Here is a 20,882-nt window from a genome sequence, read left to right on the forward strand (position 1 = left end):
AAACCTGAGAATGATCTTAGGGAGCCTCTGCCACAATCTCTATGCATTCTATGGTTTTGTGATATATAGTTTTAAATTTTTATGTTTGTGGCTATGTATAGTTTATGATTTTTTTTTAGTTTATGATTTTTTTATTGTTGAACTGTATCCATGACTCTGTCAAACTCTTTTGTTAGTTCTAGCAGGTTTTCGGTAGATTTCTTAGAATTTTCTATGCACATGATCATGCTACTATAGATAAACACGCCTTTTTTCCTTGTCCTATTGTGCTGGTTGGGGCCTCCAGTATAATATTTTGCTGTTGTTTTTGAGGAAAGCTTTAGACGTCTTTATTGCTTGGGGGGCAGGGCCTGGGTATGGGCAGTCAGCTTCCTCTTCCCCATCACAGGCGTCCTGTGGGCAGCACTGTGCTCCCAGGTGCAGAGGGTGGCCTTCATGGTTGTAGACAGTGGTCCACATGCTGGATTCCCGATTCACAACGACCTCAACGACCTTGCCACTGTCTGTCCTGTGGAGAATCCACCCGTTGTAGTGGAAAGTGTCTCAGGGCCGCAGATGAGTGGGTTCTGAGCCAGGCGTCTGCTGGTTCCTCTTCATCAGGAGGCTGCGGCAGTTCCGTGAAACCATCCACGCTAATGCAGGGACCTGGTGGCAGAGAAGGTGCCCGTGTCCAAGAGTCCCCTTTTTATAAGGACACCAGTCATGTTGAATTAGGGGCCACTTTACTCCAGCACAACTATCTTTTTTTTTTTCCCAAGTAGAAGTATAGTTGATTTACAATGTTGTGTTAGTTTCAGGTGTACAGCAAAGTGATTCAGTTATATATGTATAACACACACGCGTGCTCAGTGTGTCCGGCTCTGTGCAACCCCATAGACTGTAGCCCACCAGGCTCCTCTGTCCATGGGATTCTCTAGGCAAGAGTACTGGAGTGGATTGCCATACCCTCCTCCAGGGGACCTTCCTGACCCAGGGATCAAACCCGCGTCTCTTATGTCTCTTGCATTGGTAGGTGGGTTCTTTACTCAGCTCTCTGGGGTCAAACCCTGTTTCTGGATTGTTCACATCCTTGATTCCTGGTTCACCTTAAGGAGTGGCAGATGGCTCCTCAGCATTCACCGTGGGGGTGGTGGCATCTGCTGGGCCGCAGGCATCGCGTTCCCTTTTGGGAGCCCTCACTCACATTTGGAGGCCCCAGAAATCAGCTGATGGCTGTGACATTTCTTGCCCACCGATATGGCAGGAAATCTTTCATTTCACAAGGCTTTATGAAAGTGGCATAGATGGGAGTTGAGATGTTTGGCTCTGTGTGTGTGTGTGTGTGTGTGTGTGTGTATGTGTGTGGTGGGCGTTGTTTGCATCTAGAGAGTTCTGCAAGGTCCCCAGTTCCTGACAAGCCTGAGACAAAGCAGAACTCAGGAACACAGAACGTTTTGGTGGCAGATGGGCCAAGCCATGCTGCTGCCTGGGGCACAGTGTCTGGGCCCGGTGGGGAAGGGCAGCCTGGAGAGCCACAGCACCTGCCATCAGTGCCTCCCCTCCCAGCGCCCCATGTTCCCCAGGCCAGGCCCTCACTGTGGGCCTCGCCGATTCTCCTGCCTTTACTCAGACCACTTCCAGGCTCTTCACTGGAAGGTCCCAGTGCTTCATCCCTGCCTGCAGAAGAGTTTGGACTCGAGCTCTGTATCCACAGCTGACACGCCAACCTCAACCCTCCACTGCACTCTCACCTCCTCGCTCTTCTACCTGCTCCCCTAGACGGGCCTCCACAAGTGTCCTGGGCTTTCAGTTCTGCTGCCTGCACTCCTCAAGTGCTTCCCACTGATGCTGATGCTGACCAGAGTCCAGAGTCTGCAGTGCTCTCTGCCTGGTCTTGGGGCAGTTGGTGCCTGGGTGGCTCACGCCGCATAGAGTTCCCCACTCCTTCCACGGTCTACGCCGACAGCACACCCACTCTGGACTATATGCTGGCCTGGGTGTCAGGATGTGCAGGTTGAGTGCCTGTCCTGAAGGCTCCTCCAGCTCCAGAGGCTGAGGGCAGCACTGGTTAGCAGGGCAGGCGGCACAGGGCAGCTGCAGGCTGCTGAGCGTGTGGGGTCCTGTGCGTGGGGTCCTGTGCTGCCCACATGGTGCTTCTCATCAGGCACAGTGATGGTGCTGAGATTCTGTGTCCTTTAATCTTTCTTTAAAAAATAGTGGTTAGTGCTCACTTCGGCAGCACATATACTAAAATTGGAACGATACAGAGAAGATTAGCATGGCCCCTGCGCAAGGATGACACGCAAATTTGTGAAGCATTCCATATTTTTTGGGAGGGGGGATCAGGATGGGGAATACATGTAAATCCGTGGCTGATTCATGTCAATGTATGACAAAACCCACTACAATATTGTAACGTAATTAGCCTCCAACTAATAAAAATAAATGAAAAAAAAATAGTGGTTGATTTGGCTGCGCCAGGTCGTAGCTGTGGTGCAGGGACCTCTGGTTGCTGGATGTGGGATCCAGTTCCCTGACTGGAGATGGAACTGCCTGCACTGGGAGCATGGAGTCTTAACCTCTGGAGCACCAGGGAAGTCCCATGCATCGCTTCATCTGAAAACACGAATGGACTTACACGATTAGTCGTGTAAATCAACATTTTGACTGAAGAATAAATTAGTCCTCCTCAAGGCTCCAGAGGAAGCCCACCGACACCCTGTCCCTGGGTGTCTTACACAGTAAGACAGGCTTACTGTGTATCTCTGGGGGGCCCAGGAGGGGGCCCCAGGACGGGACACAGGAAGGACTTGTCTGGGTGAACGGGGTGGGGCCGTTTCCTGAGACTGCATCTCAACAGCAACTTGTTGGGAGGACAGACTAGGGGCCAGCTAAAGCTGCCCACTTTGAAGAGCCAGCTGCTCAGATGAGGTAGGACAGGAGGCACACAGTAGGTCTTCTTTATGGCATGGACAATGCCCGCATCTGGCCTGTGTTCAGACGTTACGACAGAGGAGTCTTCTCTCTCGATCCGATCTGGCACAGAGGGGCCCTGTCTGACCTGGTCTCGTGAAGCTGCATGTTCTACACTGGAGACCACCACGGCCATATCTGAGTGCGCCAGTCCAGCTCCAGGATCTGGGGGCTGCCTCACCTCACCTGAACAGTCTCCCTGGCTGACCTCACCTCTCCTGTGGCTTCTTCACACTTACCCACCCGGTTAGACACAAGCTGCCCCGTATCTCCTTCCCAGCGGCGGAGGACACAGCAGACAGCAGGCCAAACTCCATTGGCAGAAATGCCCTGCCCGCCTCGACTGGGCCCCTGTGGCCACTGCCAGCCACCCTGAGCCTGCTCCTGTCTGCCGTCTGGTCTGCTTCCTCCCTGTGCCTTTTGGAGCCCAGCCCCTCTTCTGGACACTCTCTCCTTGGACTCGTCTTCCTGAGCACACGCTCAGCGGTGGCTCCTGCCAGTCCCCTTCCCCAGCAGGGCAAGCTCAAGGCCTCATCCGTGTGCAGCCCTGACCTCCCCTCCCGCAGCGGCCCAGCTTCTGGACCTTGGCCCGGCCCACACCTCTGGCCCCTGATGGTCCCCAGGAGCCTCCGCCAAGGATTCGCCTAGCCAAGATTTTGTCCTCCTTGCATTCCCTGAGCAGACACTGGCCTTCCCCCCTTGCTTGGGGTTCATTCCTGAGCTGCCCCTCCTGCCTCTGCTGGGGTTCGAAGCCCAGGAGCGCTACCTGGAGCAGGTGTCAGCATGCTTGGCTCCTGCAGGCAGGGAATCCTGGACGAGAGCCGCACCTGCTCCAGGAGAGGTAGGGGAGGGGAGCGGCGACACCTGCCCAGCACGTGAACAAAGCAGAGTGACTGAGGGTAGTGGTGCTGGCGTGGAGCAAAACTGCCGTGCAGGGTGAGTTGGACTCTGGGAAGGCAGTGTGCAGCCTGCCCAGGGAAGTGGGGCCTGCCCGCGGCTCAGGACGAGCAAGGTCCATTTCGGGTTGAAGGGCATAGGAACAATGGAGGGCCAACTCGAGCAGCCTTCAGGGAACGTGGACTTCGTGCTGCCAGCTGCTATCAGGCACGTGGTGTGGTCCATGCATCGGTAGCACGCCTGGCAGCGGGCAGAGACTTGGTGGGGGTGAGCTGTCAGCTGAGCACAGGAGGCCTCAGGGAGGGGCCGCAGGTGGGGAGGGGGTGGGGCAGGATGGACAAAGGTGGAGGAGACACGCGTCTCTGGCCTGGGGGGGCCTGTGGACACTGATAGGGCTTACGTGGGAGCAGCAGGGGCAGCGTAGGCCATGATGAGGTGCCTGTGAGCGTGGGGGTGCTGGTGTAGAGCGGGCGTCCATTCAGAGATGCTGTGGTACTGGCACCAGTTACTGGACCGGGTTAATGGGGTGGTGGGTAGGAGGTGGGGAAGCCCTGGGAGAGGGGTCTCAAGCCAAGTGGACAGCAGGTCCCACGGGTGAAGGCCGGTCAGGAGTGTCCACTGGGCTGGGGGCTCAGGAGGGCTCAGGGCCGCGGTGGGACCCCTCTGTGAGGAGGGCAGGGATAAGGGCAGCTGGCTGGCAGCAGGTGCACACGTCAGAGCTGAGGAGGCAGGGGTAGGCTCTGGAGGGGGGGACAGTGAGAGCCGCAGGAGGCCATGCAGGACCAGCTGGGGCTGAGGCCACGGAGGGGTGTGGTCTGGAGAGACTGCTGGAAGGCGCCAGAGGCAGGCCAGGGGGCCTCACGGTCTCCATCCCACTTCCCCCTAGGGGCCCTGGTCTGCAGGTGTCTGGGGGGGCGTGCAGTGCCACCTGTCAGGTGCCCACTGATGGGCTCCTGGGGGCCTTTCAGAACCAGAGGAGCAGGACAGTCCTGCCTGGGGGGGGGGCAGTCAGTGACCCGTGCTGCTGCCCCTCAGGCCTGGGGGAGGATGGTGAGGTCTCACAGGACCCTCCGTCATGCCAGGCAGGTCCCAGGCATGAGTGGCAGACAGCATGTGATCTGGGAGCCCCGGGTCCCGTCCATCAGCCGGGCCTCCTGGCACAGCACGCAGGACATGGCTGGGAAGGCTGCAAGGAGGTGGAGGCATGGAGAGGCTGCTGCCCTCACCCTCTGCCAGGGCCAGGCCCCGCCAGCAATGCCTGTCCGGCTCCTGCCTGTCCAGGTCCTGCTCGCCGCCTCACTCTGCTAACACCCAGAACCCTCCCTGCCTCGGGGGGGAAGTGGCAGTGAGGAGTGAGGAAGGGAACACAGAGCGCAGAGGGTCCCATTTATTGGAATTTTACAGACAGCAGAATGAGGGGAAGGCACCCTCCTGACCTGGACTGTTCCCTCCTCTCTGCCCTCAGGACTAGCATAGGGACGAGACCCTCACCCTGCAGGTCCCCCAGAGGGCAGCACTCCAGTGGGGTGGGGGGGGGAGGCTGTACGCCAGGCCAGGGAGCAGGGACAGGAGGGGAGACGTGCACCCTCACCTCGTGGCTCCATCGCTCGCCCCTGAGGCCTGGTGTTGCCCCCAGACCCTGGAGTGGACTGGCAGACAGGGCTCATGCAACACTGGGTGGGCAGGAGGGGGCACGGAAACCCGGCCCTGCTGCCCTGTGGCAGGATGGGACGGCTGGAAGGGGCCATGCTGGCCGCGGCGGGTCCAGACAGAAGTGTCTGCGGTGTACACACGGGAGGGTCGGGTGGCTCCCTGTCCCAGGCAGCACACGGGGATGAGAGAGGGGAGCTGAGAGGAGCTGCCACGCTGGGGCAGGGGCCAGGCCGGGCATGCCACCTGAGAGGCCCCATGCGAGCGGGCTCAGGCTACTCCTTGGCGCGGCCAATGATGGTGAGGATGTATAGGAAGATGTTGATGATGTCCGTGTAGAGGTTCAGCGCAGCAAACACATACTCCTCCGGGCTCAGGGACAGCTGCTTGTTCCCCAGCAGCAGCTGAGTGTCCACTGCCAGGAACTGTGGGTGACAGAGCGGCCGTGTCAAGGAACATGACCCCTGCCCAGCCCCCCCGCCTGGGCCACGGCTCCGGCACTCACGCAGGTGAACAGCAGAGCGCCCAGCGAGGCATACACGATCTCCAGGATGCGGTTCCGGATGAAGATGCAGAGGATGGCGAAGAGAATGAGCACTACCATGCTCACCAGGAGCACGCCCATGCAGGACGTGAAGTCATAGCGGGTCTGCGGGCACAGACGCGCATAGGAGCCACTGGCTGCTGCCGTCCCAGGGGGCCTCTGGGCCCCGGGGGTCGGCAGCCCTGCCCCCGGGGGCCCCTCACCTGCATGGAGAAGATGACCACTGTGAAGCAGACGGTCGTGGTGATGCCTACGGCCATGATGACCGCCTCGGTGTTGTAGAAGCTGGCGATCATGCCCACCATGTAGGACAGGCTGACAGTCAGGATCGACTGTGGGGAGATGGTGTTTCAGCACCCAGAGCCATGGCCCCTCCCACCCCGCCCCATGCCCTCTGTTGCTCCAAAGCCTGAGATGTGGGGTGCAGAGGCAGGGCCCTGGGAGTTACCAGCGCAACAAGGTTCCAGGGGTGCTTCCGCCGGAAGTCCCCACAGCAGCTGAGGACAATGAGGGAGACGAAGAAGACGGCATAGGAGACATAGTAGGTCCAGACGTTTTCCCGGACAAAGCCCTTCACCTCCCCGACGAAGGTGAACACAGCCACGGTGGACAGGGTCACGGACAGCTGCAGGGTCAGCACCAGGAACACCTGGGGAGGGAGGCGGCTCAGAGCCCCGCCAGCACAGCTGCCCACATCCCCAGCCCCCAAGGCCCACCTTGCGGATGAAGGCCTGGCGGATGCTCTTGTCGTCCCAGTTGGTGGCAGGGAAGTCCTGGTTGTCATAGTAGGATGGTGGCCCCTCCTCGTGATAGTTCCCATGATGAGGTGCTGAGGAGCAGGAGGGGCAGTCAGAACCCCTTACTCATGTGGGAGCCCCTGCCCGCTCCCTGCCCCGCCCCGATACTCACAGCCAGGGTCCTGTGCTGGGAAGGCCTGTGGCTGTCCGTAGGGGTTGGGGGGAAAGGGGCTCTGCGGATATGGCCCCTGAGGGTAGCCCCCTGGCGGGTAGGGGCCCTGGGGGTACCCCCCTGGGGGGTAGGGGCCCTGGGGGTAGCCCCCAGGGGGGTAGGGGCCCTGGGGGTAACCACCTTGGGGGTAAGGGCTGGGGCCCTGGGGATACCCTGGCTGGCCATAGGGGGATGGCTGGAACGGGGCCTGTGGGTAAGGGGCCCCTGGGTAGGGTGCCATGGAGGGCTGGGGCCCTCCGGGATATCCAGGGTTGGGGGGAGGATAGCTGTCCCCAGACACCAAGAAACTCTTTTCATGGGACATGGCCTCAGTTTCTGTGGTCTCCCCCTAGAGGACAGAGAAAGAACAGTTAGCCTGCCGCGACAGAAGCCAGCTGGGGGGGGGGGGGGGGGGGGGGGGGGGGGGGGGCGCGGGGGGAGGGCACCTGCTGCCTGGATCCAGGACGGAAGGAGGGGGATTATGACCTCTGCCCTAGGGCAGTGGGGAGTCCCAAGCTGGGGGCCAGGAGAGGCGGGTGGGGGCCGGGTGGCTGCGCAGGCGGCTTCAGCAGGGGCTGCCACAGACCGACCCCAGAGGGGAAGGAGGGGAGGGAGGAAGGGATGACTTTGTCAGCCTCGGGATTCTGGGGCTTCCGCGGTTTCTCACAAGCACCTCGAGGGGCCCTGTCACCGCTGCTGGCGTCTCCGGGGCAGAGCTCATCCTGGGTGTCGGCCGGGGGCGCGGTCGGGGAGGTGTTGGGGTGTGCCCGGACCCTCCCCTTCACATCCCGCCCCTTAAGCAGCTTTAAGGGGCCAGGGCAGGCGGCTATTTCTATCCCAGGAAATCCCCAGGCCATCTGTGACCAACCAGAGCCCTGAGCCCCTCTCCCAGAGCAGGGCCCGACCGTCCCTCGCTCCCGGGTGGGGGCAGCAGGCCTGGATCGGCTGCCTGGCTGCCTGCCGGCGGGGTACGCCAAGAACAGCGGGTTGCGGGGGTGTGTGGGGGATGGAAGAGACCAGAGGGCGTGCAGGGGAACAAAGCGGACGTGGGGGCGAGCCGGGCGGCGGCAGCGGCGGCCACGGACCCCGCACCGAGGGCGGGGTGGGCCTCCTTGCCCGTTTGGGGGGCGCTCGAGCGGCGGTCCTACTGTCCCCGCAGCGCGCCGCCCCCGCTCGCCTGCCCGCGCGGGGTCCTCCGGGTCCCCGCCCCCGCCGCCGCCGCCGCCGCACCCCACTCCCCGGGCCCTGCGGGCCGCGCGGCGGCCGGACCGACAGATTGACCCACCGCGACGCCCTTCGGCTGCGCAGGGCTCGCGCGGGGGTGGCAGTGGCCGGCCGGCTGAACCGGTAGACACGCGGCTGTGCTACGGCCGGGGACTCACCAGTCGCGGGGCGCCTCAGGACGCTGCGCCCACTGTCCGCTGCGCGGCCGCGGGGTCGGCCACCGCTTCGTCCACACTCGCACCCGCACCCACACCCGCTACGCTGCCGGCTCTGCTGGGCCTGCGCCTGCGGCTCGGGAGACGCAGCGGGGCCGTGTGACGGGGCGGGGCCTGGGGCGGGGCCTGGGCGCGGGGCGGGGCCGTGGGCGGGGCTCTGCGGGAGCGCCGCGCCTCTCCGGTTGGACCCTGTCCCATTCCGCCGCCCTGGTGGCGTCTTTCTCGCGCTCCGTCCACCGAGAGTTGGGCTTGGGCTCAGAGCTGTAGACCTGCAGGCTGACTCCTGCTTGGGTCAGAGAGTTGAGAAATTTATTCCTAAATTTGGGATTTGCTGTCTTGACTAGCACTCTCCGTCCCTCCTTGACCTTGAAACTCCACTTTCCTTTTCATTCAAATCTATCCCAGATCAAGAGACCTAATTGTATAATTGCTCAATCCTCTCTATTAAGCTAGTCTAGGTCCCTACTAGACCATTTATTCTCACTTCACAAACTCACAAGCAGTAAGGGTGGCGTTGTTAGCCCTGTTTCTCTGCTGAGGGACTGAGGCTTCGAGATGCCCCAGGACCAGAGGTCAAGTTAACTTCCCCCGGCTTCAGTGGTCTTGACATTGTGTTATACATTGTGTTATACATTGTATAGACATGGTATTATACATTGTGTTAGAATGCAACGAGTTCCAGTTCAGTTCAGTCACTCAGTCGTGTCCGACTCTTTGCAACCCCATGAACCGCAGCACGCCAGGCCTCCCTGTCCATCACCAACTCCCGGAGAGTCTACCCAAACTCATGTCCATTGAGTCGGTGATGCCATCCAACCATCTCATCCTCTGTCGTCCCCTTCTCCTCCTGCCCTCAATCTTTCCCAGCATCAGGGTCTTTTCAAATGAGTCAGCTCTTCGCATCAGGTGGCCAAAGTATTGGAGTTTCAGCTTCAACATCCATCCTTCCAATGAATACTCAGGACTGATCTCCTTTAGGATGGATTGGCTGGATCTCCTTGCAGTCCAAGGGACTCTCAAGAGTCTTCTCCAACACAACTTGTACAACTAGAAGCTCATACAATTTGAGGGCCCTTTTTTAAAGAAAACCTAAAAACAACAAATGTGAAGTCGAGGTCAGGGCTTTAGGAGGGTCCTTGAAGACTTTTAATTTCAAGTTAAACCTGCCACCAAGAGCCTAGTAAGGTGAGTTAGGGGGAGGGGTGGCCAGGTGGCCGTGGGAAAGGCTGGTCTAGAAGAGGGAAGGGCCAGTACAAAGGCATCAGGGAGGGAGGGTCTGCTGCACTGGATGGCAGAGCATGGGGGATGCAGGGGGCTTTCGGCCAGCAGGGACTGGGGCCTGGTCAGTCCGGCCTGGCAGGTCTTCCAAAGGACTTTGGCTTTACCATGGTCCAATCTTTAGCAGCTGTTGGTGCGACTTATAAGGCACACCCTGCCCTCTGTTGAGGATGGACGGTGCAAGAGGGCAGGAGTGGCAGAGAGAGATCAGTTCAGAAGTCAGAGACATGTCTAAATGAGAGATGATAGAGGCTCAGACCAGGGTGGGGACAGCTCAGGGTACAGGCTGGACAGGCCCTCAATCCCTTGCAGAAGTAGCAGGGGTTGAGGGGAGTTTTTGTTGCTGAGGGCTAAGTGGGGGGGTGGGGGTGGAGAGCACTGTGGGCACAACTCTTCCAAAGGCTGGAAGCCAATGGAGTATGGGCACCAGGGAAGGGGCGACTGGGTGGCAAGAGGGAATGTGGGTTCTAAAGGTGCAGCCAGGCGAGAGGCGTGACAGTGCTGTGGGTCGGCAGTGATGGGGACGTACCCCTCCAGGGTCAGGAGCTGAGCTGCTCGCCCTTGCAAGATGGGAGGTCAGCCACCTTTGAGTTGTTGAAGGGTGAGTGCAGGTGCAGGTGCCAAGGTTGCTGGGAAGAGTTGAAAGCCAGCCTCATTCATTTGAATCAGTTCTAATGAGATGGATGAAACTGGAGCCCATTATACAGAATGAAGTAAGCCAGAAAGATAAAGACCAATACCGTATACTAACACATATATATGGAATTTAGAAGGATGGTGACAATAACCCTATATGCAAAACAGAAAAAGAGACACAAATGTACAGAACAGAATTTTGGACTCTGTGGGAGAAGGCAAGGGTGGGATGTTTAGAGAGAACAGCATCAAAACATGTATATTATCTAGGGTGAAACAGATCACCAGTCCAGGCTGGATGCATGAGACAGGTGCTCGGGCCTGGTAAACTGGGAAGACCCAGAGGAATCGGGTCGAGAGGGAGGTGGGAGGGGGGAATCGGGATGGGGAATACATGTAAATCCATGGCTGATTCATGTCAATGTATGACAAAAACCACTACAATATTGTAAAGTAATTAGCCTCCAAATAATAATAAATGAAAAAAATAAATTAATTAATTAAAAAAAAAAAGGAAAGCCAGCCTCAGCCAGACCCAAAGTCTCTTCAGTGGGGGAAGGGAACACAGAGGCTTGAAGTCTTTGAGTTGGGGGCAATGGCTCAAGAACCCCGGCGGATTTACTAGGGAGGGTGATTGGCTTGGTGTCTTGAGGTTCACAGGGAAGGGCCAGTGGGAGTGGAGGACCTCCAGGGGCCACTCCCCACATCTTGCCAGCCACTGGGCTGGGGTAAGGCAGATGACAGAACAGGTGGGCTGAGGGCTGAGGGAGTGGGGGGTGGGCAGGGCTGGGGGGGCGGGGGGCGGGGGCAGGGCTGGAATATCCTGCAGGAGGAGCCTGAGGGGGGAAGCACCTGAAAGGCCACACTCGCCCAGCACTGCGGGCTCCTCCCTTCCTGCAACAGTTTCACTTTTGCTTCCTGTCCCAGGGTGCGGGGAGGGAGTCCCGGCTGAAGGCCCAGACTGGGGCGGCCCAGGCTGGGGTTGGGGGGCATAAGTGGGGGGATGTAGGTCGCCTGCACGGTGAAGGGGGCGTCAGGGAACGCTGCCAAGGGACCCGGGCTGCGAGAGGCGGAACGGTGGGGCTGCTGCCTGCCCCCTCTTCCGGCCCCAGGGCAGCGATGGGGGAGGCAGAGGCACAGGTGGGAACGGCAGTGGAGCTCAGTGGCCTGCCCCCCAGCGTCCAGGACGAGCTGCTCACGCTCTACTTCGAGAACCGCCGAAGCTCGGGGGGTGGGCCTGTGGCGAGTTGGCAGAGACTCGGCCGCGGGGGCATCCTCACCTTTGAGGAACCTGCAGGTGAGGGACCATAGGAAAGGGGCAGCCTGGGCCCCGCTGGCCACCGGCCCGGACTGCACACTCCCCTTGCCCACAGATGCCGCGAGGGTCCTGGCCCAGCCGGAGCACACTCTCCAGGGGGCTCGGCTGAGCCTGCGGCCAGCCCCACCACGCGCCCCTGCGCGCCTGCTGCTCCAAGGACTGCCTCCTGGCACCGCACCCCAGCTCCTGGAGCAGTACGTTCAAGCTCTGCTTTGTGCCATCGGGCACCCGGAGCAGCCTTGCCAGGCCCTGGCCAGTCCCCGACCAGATCGCGCTCTGGTACAACTGCCCAAGCCCCTTTCTGAGGCAGGTAAGAGGCGGGATTGGGGCGGCCTGCCTGTTAGGGGAGGCACTCTGCTCTGACTTGCATCCTCCCCACAGAAGCTGGCGTCCTGGAGGAGCACGCCCGGGCCCTGGGCCTGGAGGGGGCTGAGGTCTCCCTGGCCTGGGTGCCCCAGGCCCGGGCAGTGCGTGTGGTAGGAGGTGGCCCCCCTGCAGACCTGCTGCTTCTGGAGCTGTACCTGGAGAATGAGCGCCGCAGTGGCGGGGGGCCCCTGGAGGGCATGCGCAGCCTCCCGGGGCACCTGGGCACCGTGGTCTCCTTTCAGCACTGGCAGGGTGAGTGGGGCAGGACAGGGCAGTCCCCCACCATGGCGTGGAGCCCTGATGACCTTCTGTTCTTTCCCTTCTTCCAAGTGGCCGAGAGGGTGCTGCAGCGGGACCACCAGCTGCAGGGCTCAGAGCTGAGCCTTGTCCCCCACTATGATGTCCTGGAGCCTGAGGAGCTCACCGAGGATGCCGGTGGAGGGAGCCGCCCAGGAGAGCTGGGGCCTGGGGCCCCCGAGCATGTTCTCCAGGAGGCAGGAGGACCAGCAAGGGTACAGAATCATGCTGGGGATGTCACACTGGGCTCTGAGGAGGCGCCAGGGCAGTCAGGAGCCTCTCTGAGCACAGGCCCTCGCTGGGACAGCTCATTCCTGGCACGTGCTGGGCCAGTCAGGTCAGGGCCCGGGGGGTCTTCAGAAGAGGAGGGGCTGGGGAGCCCGAGGACTGTGGGGTCTCTGGACCCAGTGGAGATCGCTGTGAGGTCTTCAGAGCAGGTGGCGTCAGTGAGCCTGGGGCCTGCGGGGTCACCGGGGCAGGAGGGCCTGGTGGAGACGGTGCTGGCGATGGAGCCGGGAGCAATGCGCTTCATTCAGCTCTATCATGAGGACCTTCTCGCCGGCCTGGGAGATGTGGCCCTCTTCCCGCTCGAAGGATCAGATACGACTGGATTCCGGGTGAGCAGCCTCTGAGGAGTCCTCACCTTTGATCCTCCTCTGCCACTGGGGGCTCCTGGTGTCTTTCCTGTGTGCTAAACTTGCCAACTGCCCCCCCGCCCCACGGTCCTGCAGCTCTGTGGAGCCCTGGCCCCATGCCGGGCAGCCGAGGAGTTTCTGCAAAGTCTGTTGGGCAGTGTTAGCTGTCACATGCTGAGCCTGAAGCACCCAGGCAGTGCCAGGTTCCTGCTGAGCCCAGAGGGGCAGCACCTTCTCCGGGAGCTGGAGGCACAGTTCCAGTGCGTCTTTGGGACAGAGCATCTGGCTGGGGCCGTCCTGGACACAGACCTGGAAGAGGTGGACACAGAGCCTGCCCCGCCCTCCCCTTGTTACCCCTGCTCGGCGCTGCCTCCACCCTTGCTCAGACGCCTTGGGGGGCAGGTGTTCCAGGGGCCCTGATACTCTCTTCCAACAGGTGGGCCCCACTGAGGCCCTGCAGGCCCTCCCTGGCCTCTCCTCCACCCCGTGGCCTCCAGATGATCCAGACGGTGACCAGGAGAACGCAGGCCTGGGTAGGGCTCCCTGGGGCCCCGGGACATCCTGCAACCCTTTCTTGACTTCAACTTCCACGCTACTCTGCACTGTGCCCATCTGCTGAGCAGATACCCTCAAACCCCTGTCTCCGTCTTCCTCCCGGCCCCTGACTGCCCCGTTCTGGCTGGGTTCGACCCTTGACCGGGTGCCTCTCCCTGCCCCCCAGAGGAGGTCCAAGAGCTGCTGGCCACCCTGGAGGGCCTGGATGGGGAAGACTGGCTGCCGCTGGAGCTAGGGGAGGAGGAGCCTGAGGGGCAGCCGGAGGAGAAGGAGGAGGCGACGGCCCCTGGGTCTGGGGAGGGGCCCTCAGCCCCCAGCACCAGAGAGCCTGGGCGGCTGCAGGAGGAGGCTGAGCTGCAGCTGGCGCTCTACCGGTCCCTGCAGCTGCGCGGCCAGGCAGCCGAGCAGGAGGAGGCTGCGCTGCAGCGGGCCCTGGCCCTCTCCCTGATGGAGCCGCCGTCCCTGAGTGGGGGACAGGAGCTCCTCCGGGGCCAGGGCCCAGATGGCTGGGCCCAGCTGGAGGTGCACGCTGCTTTCGAGCGGGATATGGATGAGCTGGACCGGGCCCTGGAGGCTGCCTTGGAGGTGCACCTCAGGGAGGAGCTAGTGGGGGCCCCGAGCTGCATGCTGCCGGCGGAGCTGTGCACCCGCCTGGAGTGGTGCCACGGCGTGAGTGTTGTCCGGCGCGGTGGCCATATCGTCCTCCGTGGCTTTGGGGTCCAGCCTACCCACGCGGCCCGCCACCTGGCAGTGCTGCTGGCTGGCCCCCGGGATCAGAGCTCGGCCTTTCCCTTGGTCGCTTCCTGCTCCACGTGTGAGTCCGCAGCCTGGAAGGGGACGGGGAGGGCAGGGGCGACTGGTGCCCTGAGCATGGCCCGCAGCCTTTTTCCTTCCTGCCTCAGTGCCACAGCAGAGGCCTAAGGAGCCCCTGGGCAGGCTGGAGCGTCTTGCTGAGAGCAGCAGTGAGTTCCAGGCAGTGGTGCAGGCCTTCTGTGACACGCTGGACACGGCCCGTGGCAGGATCCACGTGGTGCGGGTAAGGCCACTCTGTCTTGCCACCTCTGGCCTCCGGGCTCCTGGCACATTTTGCTTTGCAGAGCCCATGGCCAGAAGCCGCCCAGCGGGTTGAAGGCCATGATGGGCAGGGGAGCCCAGGCTTCCCTAGCTCCTTTTCCTGCCAGAAGGGTGTTCCCAAGTGTGGAACAGGGAGACAGAAAGCTGTGGAAGTTGGGGGTCCCAGCCCGGGTCCCCACTCTGCCAGTGACAGGTGCCTACTGCAGTCTCCTTGCCTAGAGCGTGGGGTGCCGCCGCCATCTCGTGGCTGCTCTGAGGATTGCTCCTTGTGCAGACTGCACCTCTGGGGGCTCCTCTGCCTCCCACGGGTGTGGCTCCAGCAAGAAGAGGGCTGGCTGCAGCCTCTTCCTGCATTCACTTGTAAAAAGTGGCAGCTCTGAGCCTGGTCTCGTTGCAGAAAAGGCTGGGAACTACTGGTGGGGGGCTAGAAGGAAGGAAAAGGAGGCTGAGATGGAGGGGCTCGCGAGGCAATGGGGTGGACAATGGAGGCAGTGGTGTCCTGAGGGCCGGTAGGGCCAGAAGGAAGGGCTGAGGAGGAGGCTGAGCCAGGCTGGTCAGCTGGCGCGAGAGTGTGAGAGCAGTGTCCAGAGACAGGATAACTGAGCACAAGCTGGGCTGCACGCTCACGGCCGAGGGGCAGGGATCTGGGGCCAGCCGAGAGCTGGGAAGCCAGGCGGCCCCTTGACTCTTGAGGCACTGAGCTGTGGGTGGGTGGGCCTGGGGGTGGGGGTAGCAGCATCAGCAGCCTGGATCTGGTCAGAAATGCAGAACCCCAGGCCTTCCCCAGCCCTGGACGGATCAGCCAGCAGCAGCACCACCACTCTCCTGGTTCTGCTGCTGTAACTCCAGGGGGAGTACTCTGCTTCCATTTCTGGACTTAGCAGCCATCACTCTTGCCCTTTGTGATGGACAGACCTCCTGCATTTGGGCCCCAGGCTCCTCTTGAGGTTTGGCTAGTTGCCTGTGCAACTTCTTCCAGCAGGACCTCTGTGACTGACGTGGTCCGCTTGAGTCTTTTCTCCACTTAATTTTAGAGACTGTCTCTTGCCTCCCTCCAGAGAAGATGTGGAGGACAGGCTTCCCTTTCCCCCATCATTTCTTCCCTCTTCCATCTCACATTTGGTCGGTGACATTATTTTTATGTTGGCAAGGTTGACAAACCAACATCATCGTCTGACTGTCATGAAGCTCCATACTTGGGCCATCAGTTCAGTTCAGTTCAGTCACTCAGTTGTTTCAACTCTGTGACCCCATGGACTGCAGCATGCCAGGCTTCCCTGTCTATCACTAACTCCTGGAGCTCGCTCAAACTCATGTTTGGGCCTTAGGTTGATCAATATATTATGATAATGAAAAAATATTTACCACTGGACCAGAGAGGGCAAAGGGGAAGGAAAAACCTAGTTATTAAAACCACGTTGCCTGAAAGAGAATATTCTAGGAGTCAAGGACGAATGGCTGTTAACTTCATTTACTCTGTTCGTTTATCTTTGTGGTGCTTGGCTGCTGAGTTTCTCCTGGTGACTCCGTCTCCCTCTTGCATAGATTCCTTTTCTGTTTAGTAGAAGTATCTCCTTGAGTGAGTAATAAACATCTTAGACTTTTAAATTTATTTTGCCTTTTGCAACTACAACTTGATGTTGATATTTTTTCAAACAAAACATGCTATGTGTTTATTAAAACATTTCTATGAACTTAAGCACAGCTGATTCTTATGTGCCTTAATCTGTACTTATTTTGTTTGCACCATAAATAGTGTGGCTGGGTATAGCAATCAGGATGAAAATATGTTTTCCTTCAGATCTTTGGAAGATCTTTTTCTTTCTCTTTCCTCCTTAGAATTTTTTTGTTCTTGGAAAGGTAAGAAAAAAAACCCAGCAAAACCCTTCTGTGGCCTCTTAGCCTCCAGTATTAGTGGTGAGAAGCCCAGTATGAGAATGTGAGATTTTTTCCACCTTTGTATATCGACTTTGGTGTGTGTGTGTGTGTGTGTGCTCTTGTAGAGTTCCCTTTCATTTTGAAGGCTGATGTTTTCCCAGCAAGTAGGGGCCAAAGGTGTGCCTTTCCCATTGTCCCTGGTGTTTCTTCCATCTGAAGATGCCGCCTTCAGCTCAGAGAAACTGCCTTCCATCAAGCCCTTATTTGCTCCCATCACCTGTCTGGCATCTTCTTGTTGAGTTCCTACTACTGAGATCTTAGACCTCCTGGCCCCTCTCCCACATCAATCCTTTCACAGTTCCCAACTCTTTCTTTAGCTCTGCATTCTGAGTCACTTCCTGATCTTTATCTTCGTCTTATTATTTAGCCTACCCACTGGATGCAGTTCAGCAATTCCATCCTTAATGTAAGAACACTCTAATTTTCAGACTGTTTTTTTTTTCACAGTAGGTAATCTTGTTTCATGGATACAATATTCATTTGCATCTGTCTGAAGTGATTAGAATTTCTTTAGAAACTTTTTGAGTCCCTGAGTTGGCTCCTCCTGGTTGACTACCAGGACGGTCACCAGGTCTCCCATCACTGGGAAGTCTGGGGTATCTCCTGGCGTTGGGGGTGAAGTTCTGCCCGCAGTGCAGGCATGGGGCTCAGCTTCTCTCTGTAGAGGCCTGGCTGTGGGCTCTGGATTTTGGTTAGTGGATGGGTTGTCCACCTGCAGGCCCCCTGGAAACCCTCCAGTGCCACTTAGGGCCCTGTGGAGGTGGCGAAGGTCAACCTCATGTGGGCTACTGAGTAGAGCATGGCAGGAGCTCTGAGGTCTCCCCAGGCTCTGAACTCCTCCAAGAGGGCTGTTTAGGGCTCAGCCCTGCTGGGTAACCCAGAGGCACAAGTGGCCTGACTGATTCCCCACGCCCACCCGCCTCAGGTGGAGCGCGTGCTACACCCGCTGCTGCAGCAGCAGTACGAGCTGCACCGGGAGCGCCTGGAGCAGTGCTGTGGGCGGCAGGCCGAGCAGGTCCTGTACCACGGCACACCTGTGCCCACCGTCCCCGACATCTGCGCGCAGGGCTTCAACCGCAGCTTCTGCGGCCGCAATGGTGAGGCCTGGGTCCCTCCGGGGCGTGGGCTCTGCTCCCTGGAACCACTCTGACCCCCCCACCCCCCACAGGTGCGCTCTACGGACAGGGCGTGTACTTCGCCAAGCGCGCCTCCCTGTCGGTGCTGGACCGCTACTCGCCGCCGGATGCCGAGGGCCACAAGGCAGTGTTCGTGGCACGGGTGCTGACCGGTGACTACGGGCAGGGCCAGCGCGGGCTGCGGGCACCCCCTCCGCGGCCCCCCGGGCACGCGCTCCTGCGCTATGACAGCGCGGTGGACTGCCTCCACCGGCCCAGCATCTTCGTCATCTTCCACGACACCCAGGCGCTGCCCACCCACCTCATCACTTGCAAGCACAAGTCCCAGTCTCTCCCCGAAGACGCCCCTGCGCTCCTTAGCCTCTCCGCAGCCACCTGACCCTAGAGGCCCCCCTGGCCCTGCCTCCCGCTCCCTAGGCTCCGCGCCCCGCACAGCCCTACCGCCCCGCCTCCTGTCGTGGTGCTGTGTGCCCCCTTGGGGGGGTTTCCCCACCCCGGCTTGGGCCGGGCCGACCACCAGGGGTCAGCAGAGCCCGGGAGGAGGGTGGCCGGACCAGACCTCGCCCGAGCGCGATTGTGTCGTTTGAATAAACGTGCCTGTGAAACCTGGCTTGGGCTCTGCTGCAGCTCCGGGTCAGACCTCTGTTTTGAGGGTGGCTAGGGGCGGGGCCGAGGCAAAGCCACGGGGACTGGGGGTCGGAGGCCGACCCGGCGCGCCCCCGAGCGACCCCGCGTCGCCCTAGTGTCACGCACGCTCCCCTAACGACGTCTCCTTGGCGACGGGCCGCCCTCTGCGCGCGGGGAGTGGGCCGTGCCCGGCGGCGGAGGCGGGGCCGGGGGGGGGTGGGGGTTGCTGTTCGAGAGAAGCTGCGCTGGCGCTCCGGCCCCGCCGCCACGGGGACCCCCAGCCCCGCACGCACTCGGGCGCCAGGACCGCACGGGCGGAGCTCGGTTAGGGGCCGGGGCGGGGCTCTGGGCTCGCCCCGCCCGCACAGCCTGCGCAGCTCTCCCGGCACCAGCAGTCCGGCCGCACCGGCCGAGCCCAGCAGAGCTGAGCCATAGCGCGCGTAAGATCTGGGCCGGGACAGGGAGGCACGCGGCGGGCGGGAGCCGCGGCTTGGGGTGGGGGCAGCCCGGAACTAGAGGCTGCGTCGAGGCCCTTCCTCCCCTCGGGAGGATGCCACCACCGCGCGCGGAGACTGCGGAACTGGACGGGCGGTGCCCGGGGTGTGGGCAGGAAAGGCTGCCGGCGGGGTGCGGCTGGCGGCGGGGCGCCGGGCGGGGGGCTGGCCGGGAGGCAGGGTGCGGAGGGGCTATGCGGGGCGGAGCGGGCCGGGGCGGCCCCCAACTCGGTGCCCACCGTCTCCTCCCAGCCTACAACCTGAGGGCAGAGGCACAGAGCCCACATTGTGCCCCCGCGCCAGCCCAGCCCCGCCAGGACGGAGCCCCGTTCATCTCCTGCTCGCCCGCGCGTGGGGGCCCGGGCGCTGAGGGGCGTGCGCGCGTCGGTGCCGGTGCGCTTCTGCGGCCCCCGTCGGGCGTGTGCGTGCCGCGCAGGGTGGGCTGCTGGAGCGGCGGCCCAGGCTCCCTCCCAGCCTCGCTGCAGCAGAGCTTCCGCGGCCCACGCCGATGCGGCTTCAGCTATTTATAGGGCTTCACTGCGGAGACCGAGGTGGGGCTGCGCTGGGGTGGGGTAAGGCGACGGGGAGCCCTGTTGGCTTGGACAGCTTGGAGGTAGAGCTAGTGTCCCCGGCTTGAGGTCTGGGCCCTTCCCTGAAGGCCTTTGAGGGGAGGGGCAGCAGCCAGTGGTTCCCCATGGCCTGCCTTGCTTGCTGATCGGAGGATTAGGGGAGACAGGGTCCAGGTTGGGCACGGAGGGGCCGGAAGCCAGTGTCCGTGCGATGGGGTGGAGGTTGGGGTCGGTGGCCTCTGATGGGGTGAGCCCCTGGGCGATGGTGTGGAGGGGCCAGTGTTTGGGTGACTAAGACAAGGGAGTGGCAGTGAGTGTTGGGGGTGTCAATGTCTGGGCGCTGCAGGGAGTGAGGTCAATGTCTGGGGTGGGGGGTCACTGTGTGGGTGTCTGAAGGATGAGCTGGAAGGGTGAGGCCAACCGTGGATGGTGGGAGAGGGTCGTGCGTCCTGTCCGGGTTGGGAGGCTTCAGCGTGTTGAAGAGGGGGGACGTAGGAATGGCGTGGGTGTCAGTGTCCAGGTGACAGGGTGCCTGTGGGTGGGGGGTCTCTGTTTAGGCTGAGAATGTGTAGATCAGTGTGGGGCAGTGTGTCCCACACACAGAGGTGTGATCCCCTCCTGCTTTCTTTCCAGGAGGCCATGTCGGGCGAGGACCAGGAGGTTCGGGCAGTGGTTGAGGATGGCTCCAACGGGGGCAGTGGCTCGCCCAGCCCTGGGGACACGCTGCCCTGGAACCTGGAGAAAACCCAGCGGAGCCGGCGAGGTGGAGGTGGCCCCGGAGGAAATGGGAGTGTCTTGGACCCTGCCGAAAGAGCAGTCATCCGCATTGCAGGTAACGCTCAGGAACTCGGCCTGTCCGGTTCATGAGCTCTCGCCCGTTGGCTGAGCCCCTGCTGTCTGCTCTGTGCCGGGCTTTGGGATTCGGAGGAGAGGCCCGAGGGCGGCTTGCCTCTCGGTCCCGGGTGACTGCGCGCAGCACAGCGCCACCTGCTGGCCGCTCCTGGTTAGCTGCACCAGGCCGGAGGTGGAGCTTGCGGAGGGTGCCTCGCCGCTCTCAGGACAAGCCCTCAGGCCCCAGTGATGGTGACACTTCCTTAGGTTGCTGGGGCAGAGCCGCCTCCCAGGGAGTAGAAACCTGTAGGGGCAGGAGAGGAGGGTCCAACCTGGTTGGTGGAGCCCCAGCCCCTCCCTGAGCCAAGGTTCCGCCTGGCCTCCAGTAGCTGCCATCCTGGAGGAGGACGGGGAAGGTCCGGGGCAAGGACCCTGACCGTGTGGGCTGGCAGCGGACAGCGGCTGCGCCCTCTGGGAAGTAGGTGACCCAAGGCCAGAGGCGAGGGGCGGGATGTGCTGCGAAGGGAGGAGACAGCTGGGGGTCTCCAGGTCAGCCCCGTGAGCAGGACAGAATGATGATGAGGGGGTTGGGGAGGGGGCGCGGCGGGCGGCGCCCCTGCAGGAGGCCGGGAGGGTGGGCCGACGTGGGTGGGAAGAGGCCAGGAAGCCCAGTGCTGGGCGGGACGGTGCAGGCGGCA

At 61.2% G+C, this 20,882-nt stretch overlaps 3 protein-coding genes and 1 non-coding gene across 8 annotated transcripts in view; 3 read left to right on the forward strand and 1 right to left on the reverse strand.

Moving 5' to 3' along the window:
• Positions 1-2,202: 2,202 nt before the first annotated feature.
• LOC139034098 (U6 spliceosomal RNA) lies at positions 2,203-2,309 on the forward strand. Its single transcript, XR_011486553.1, has one exon. It is a non-coding gene; the product is annotated as a U6 spliceosomal RNA (small nuclear RNA).
• Positions 2,310-5,220: 2,911 nt separating this feature from the next.
• GRINA (glutamate ionotropic receptor NMDA type subunit associated protein 1) lies at positions 5,221-7,889 on the reverse strand. Its single transcript, XM_070464418.1, has 7 exons — positions 7,665-7,889; positions 6,953-7,340; positions 6,760-6,872; positions 6,492-6,692; positions 6,247-6,375; positions 6,005-6,148; positions 5,221-5,924 (listed from the first exon to the last, which is right to left on the reverse strand). The coding sequence occupies exons 1-7, from the start codon at positions 7,710-7,712 to the stop codon at positions 5,775-5,777; spliced, it is 1,173 nt and encodes a 390-aa protein (XP_070320519.1). The 5' UTR covers positions 7,713-7,889; the 3' UTR covers positions 5,221-5,774.
• A 3,480-nt stretch (positions 7,890-11,369) lies between these two features.
• On the forward strand, positions 11,370-18,289 carry PARP10 (poly(ADP-ribose) polymerase family member 10). The gene is made up of 10 exons (XM_020884890.2): positions 11,370-11,641; positions 11,718-11,972; positions 12,044-12,280; positions 12,359-12,942; positions 13,057-13,278; positions 13,397-13,493; positions 13,682-14,329; positions 14,418-14,551; positions 17,453-17,624; positions 17,696-18,289. The coding sequence occupies exons 1-10, from the start codon at positions 11,464-11,466 to the stop codon at positions 18,040-18,042; spliced, it is 2,874 nt and encodes a 957-aa protein (XP_020740549.2). The 5' UTR covers positions 11,370-11,463; the 3' UTR covers positions 18,043-18,289.
• Positions 18,290-18,517: 228 nt separating this feature from the next.
• Positions 18,518-20,882, forward strand: part of PLEC (plectin) — a 54,394-nt gene continuing 52,029 nt past the window's right edge. For 2 of the 5 annotated variants that reach the window (XM_070464290.1, XM_020883689.2), the window contains exon 1: positions 19,893-20,185. In XM_070464290.1, the coding sequence (XP_070320391.1) occupies positions 19,918-20,185 (268 nt within the window). In that variant the 5' untranslated portion in view covers positions 19,893-19,917. Of the gene's footprint in view, positions 18,731-19,036; positions 19,357-19,892; positions 20,186-20,882 lie in introns of those variants that run through there. The other 3 variants (XM_070464293.1, XM_070464291.1, XM_070464295.1) reach the window with 3 other exon arrangements.

Source organism: Odocoileus virginianus, unplaced genomic scaffold (genome assembly GCF_023699985.2).
Source record: "Odocoileus virginianus isolate 20LAN1187 ecotype Illinois unplaced genomic scaffold, Ovbor_1.2 Unplaced_Contig_23, whole genome shotgun sequence".
Classification (NCBI taxonomy): domain Eukaryota; kingdom Metazoa; phylum Chordata; class Mammalia; order Artiodactyla; family Cervidae; genus Odocoileus; species Odocoileus virginianus.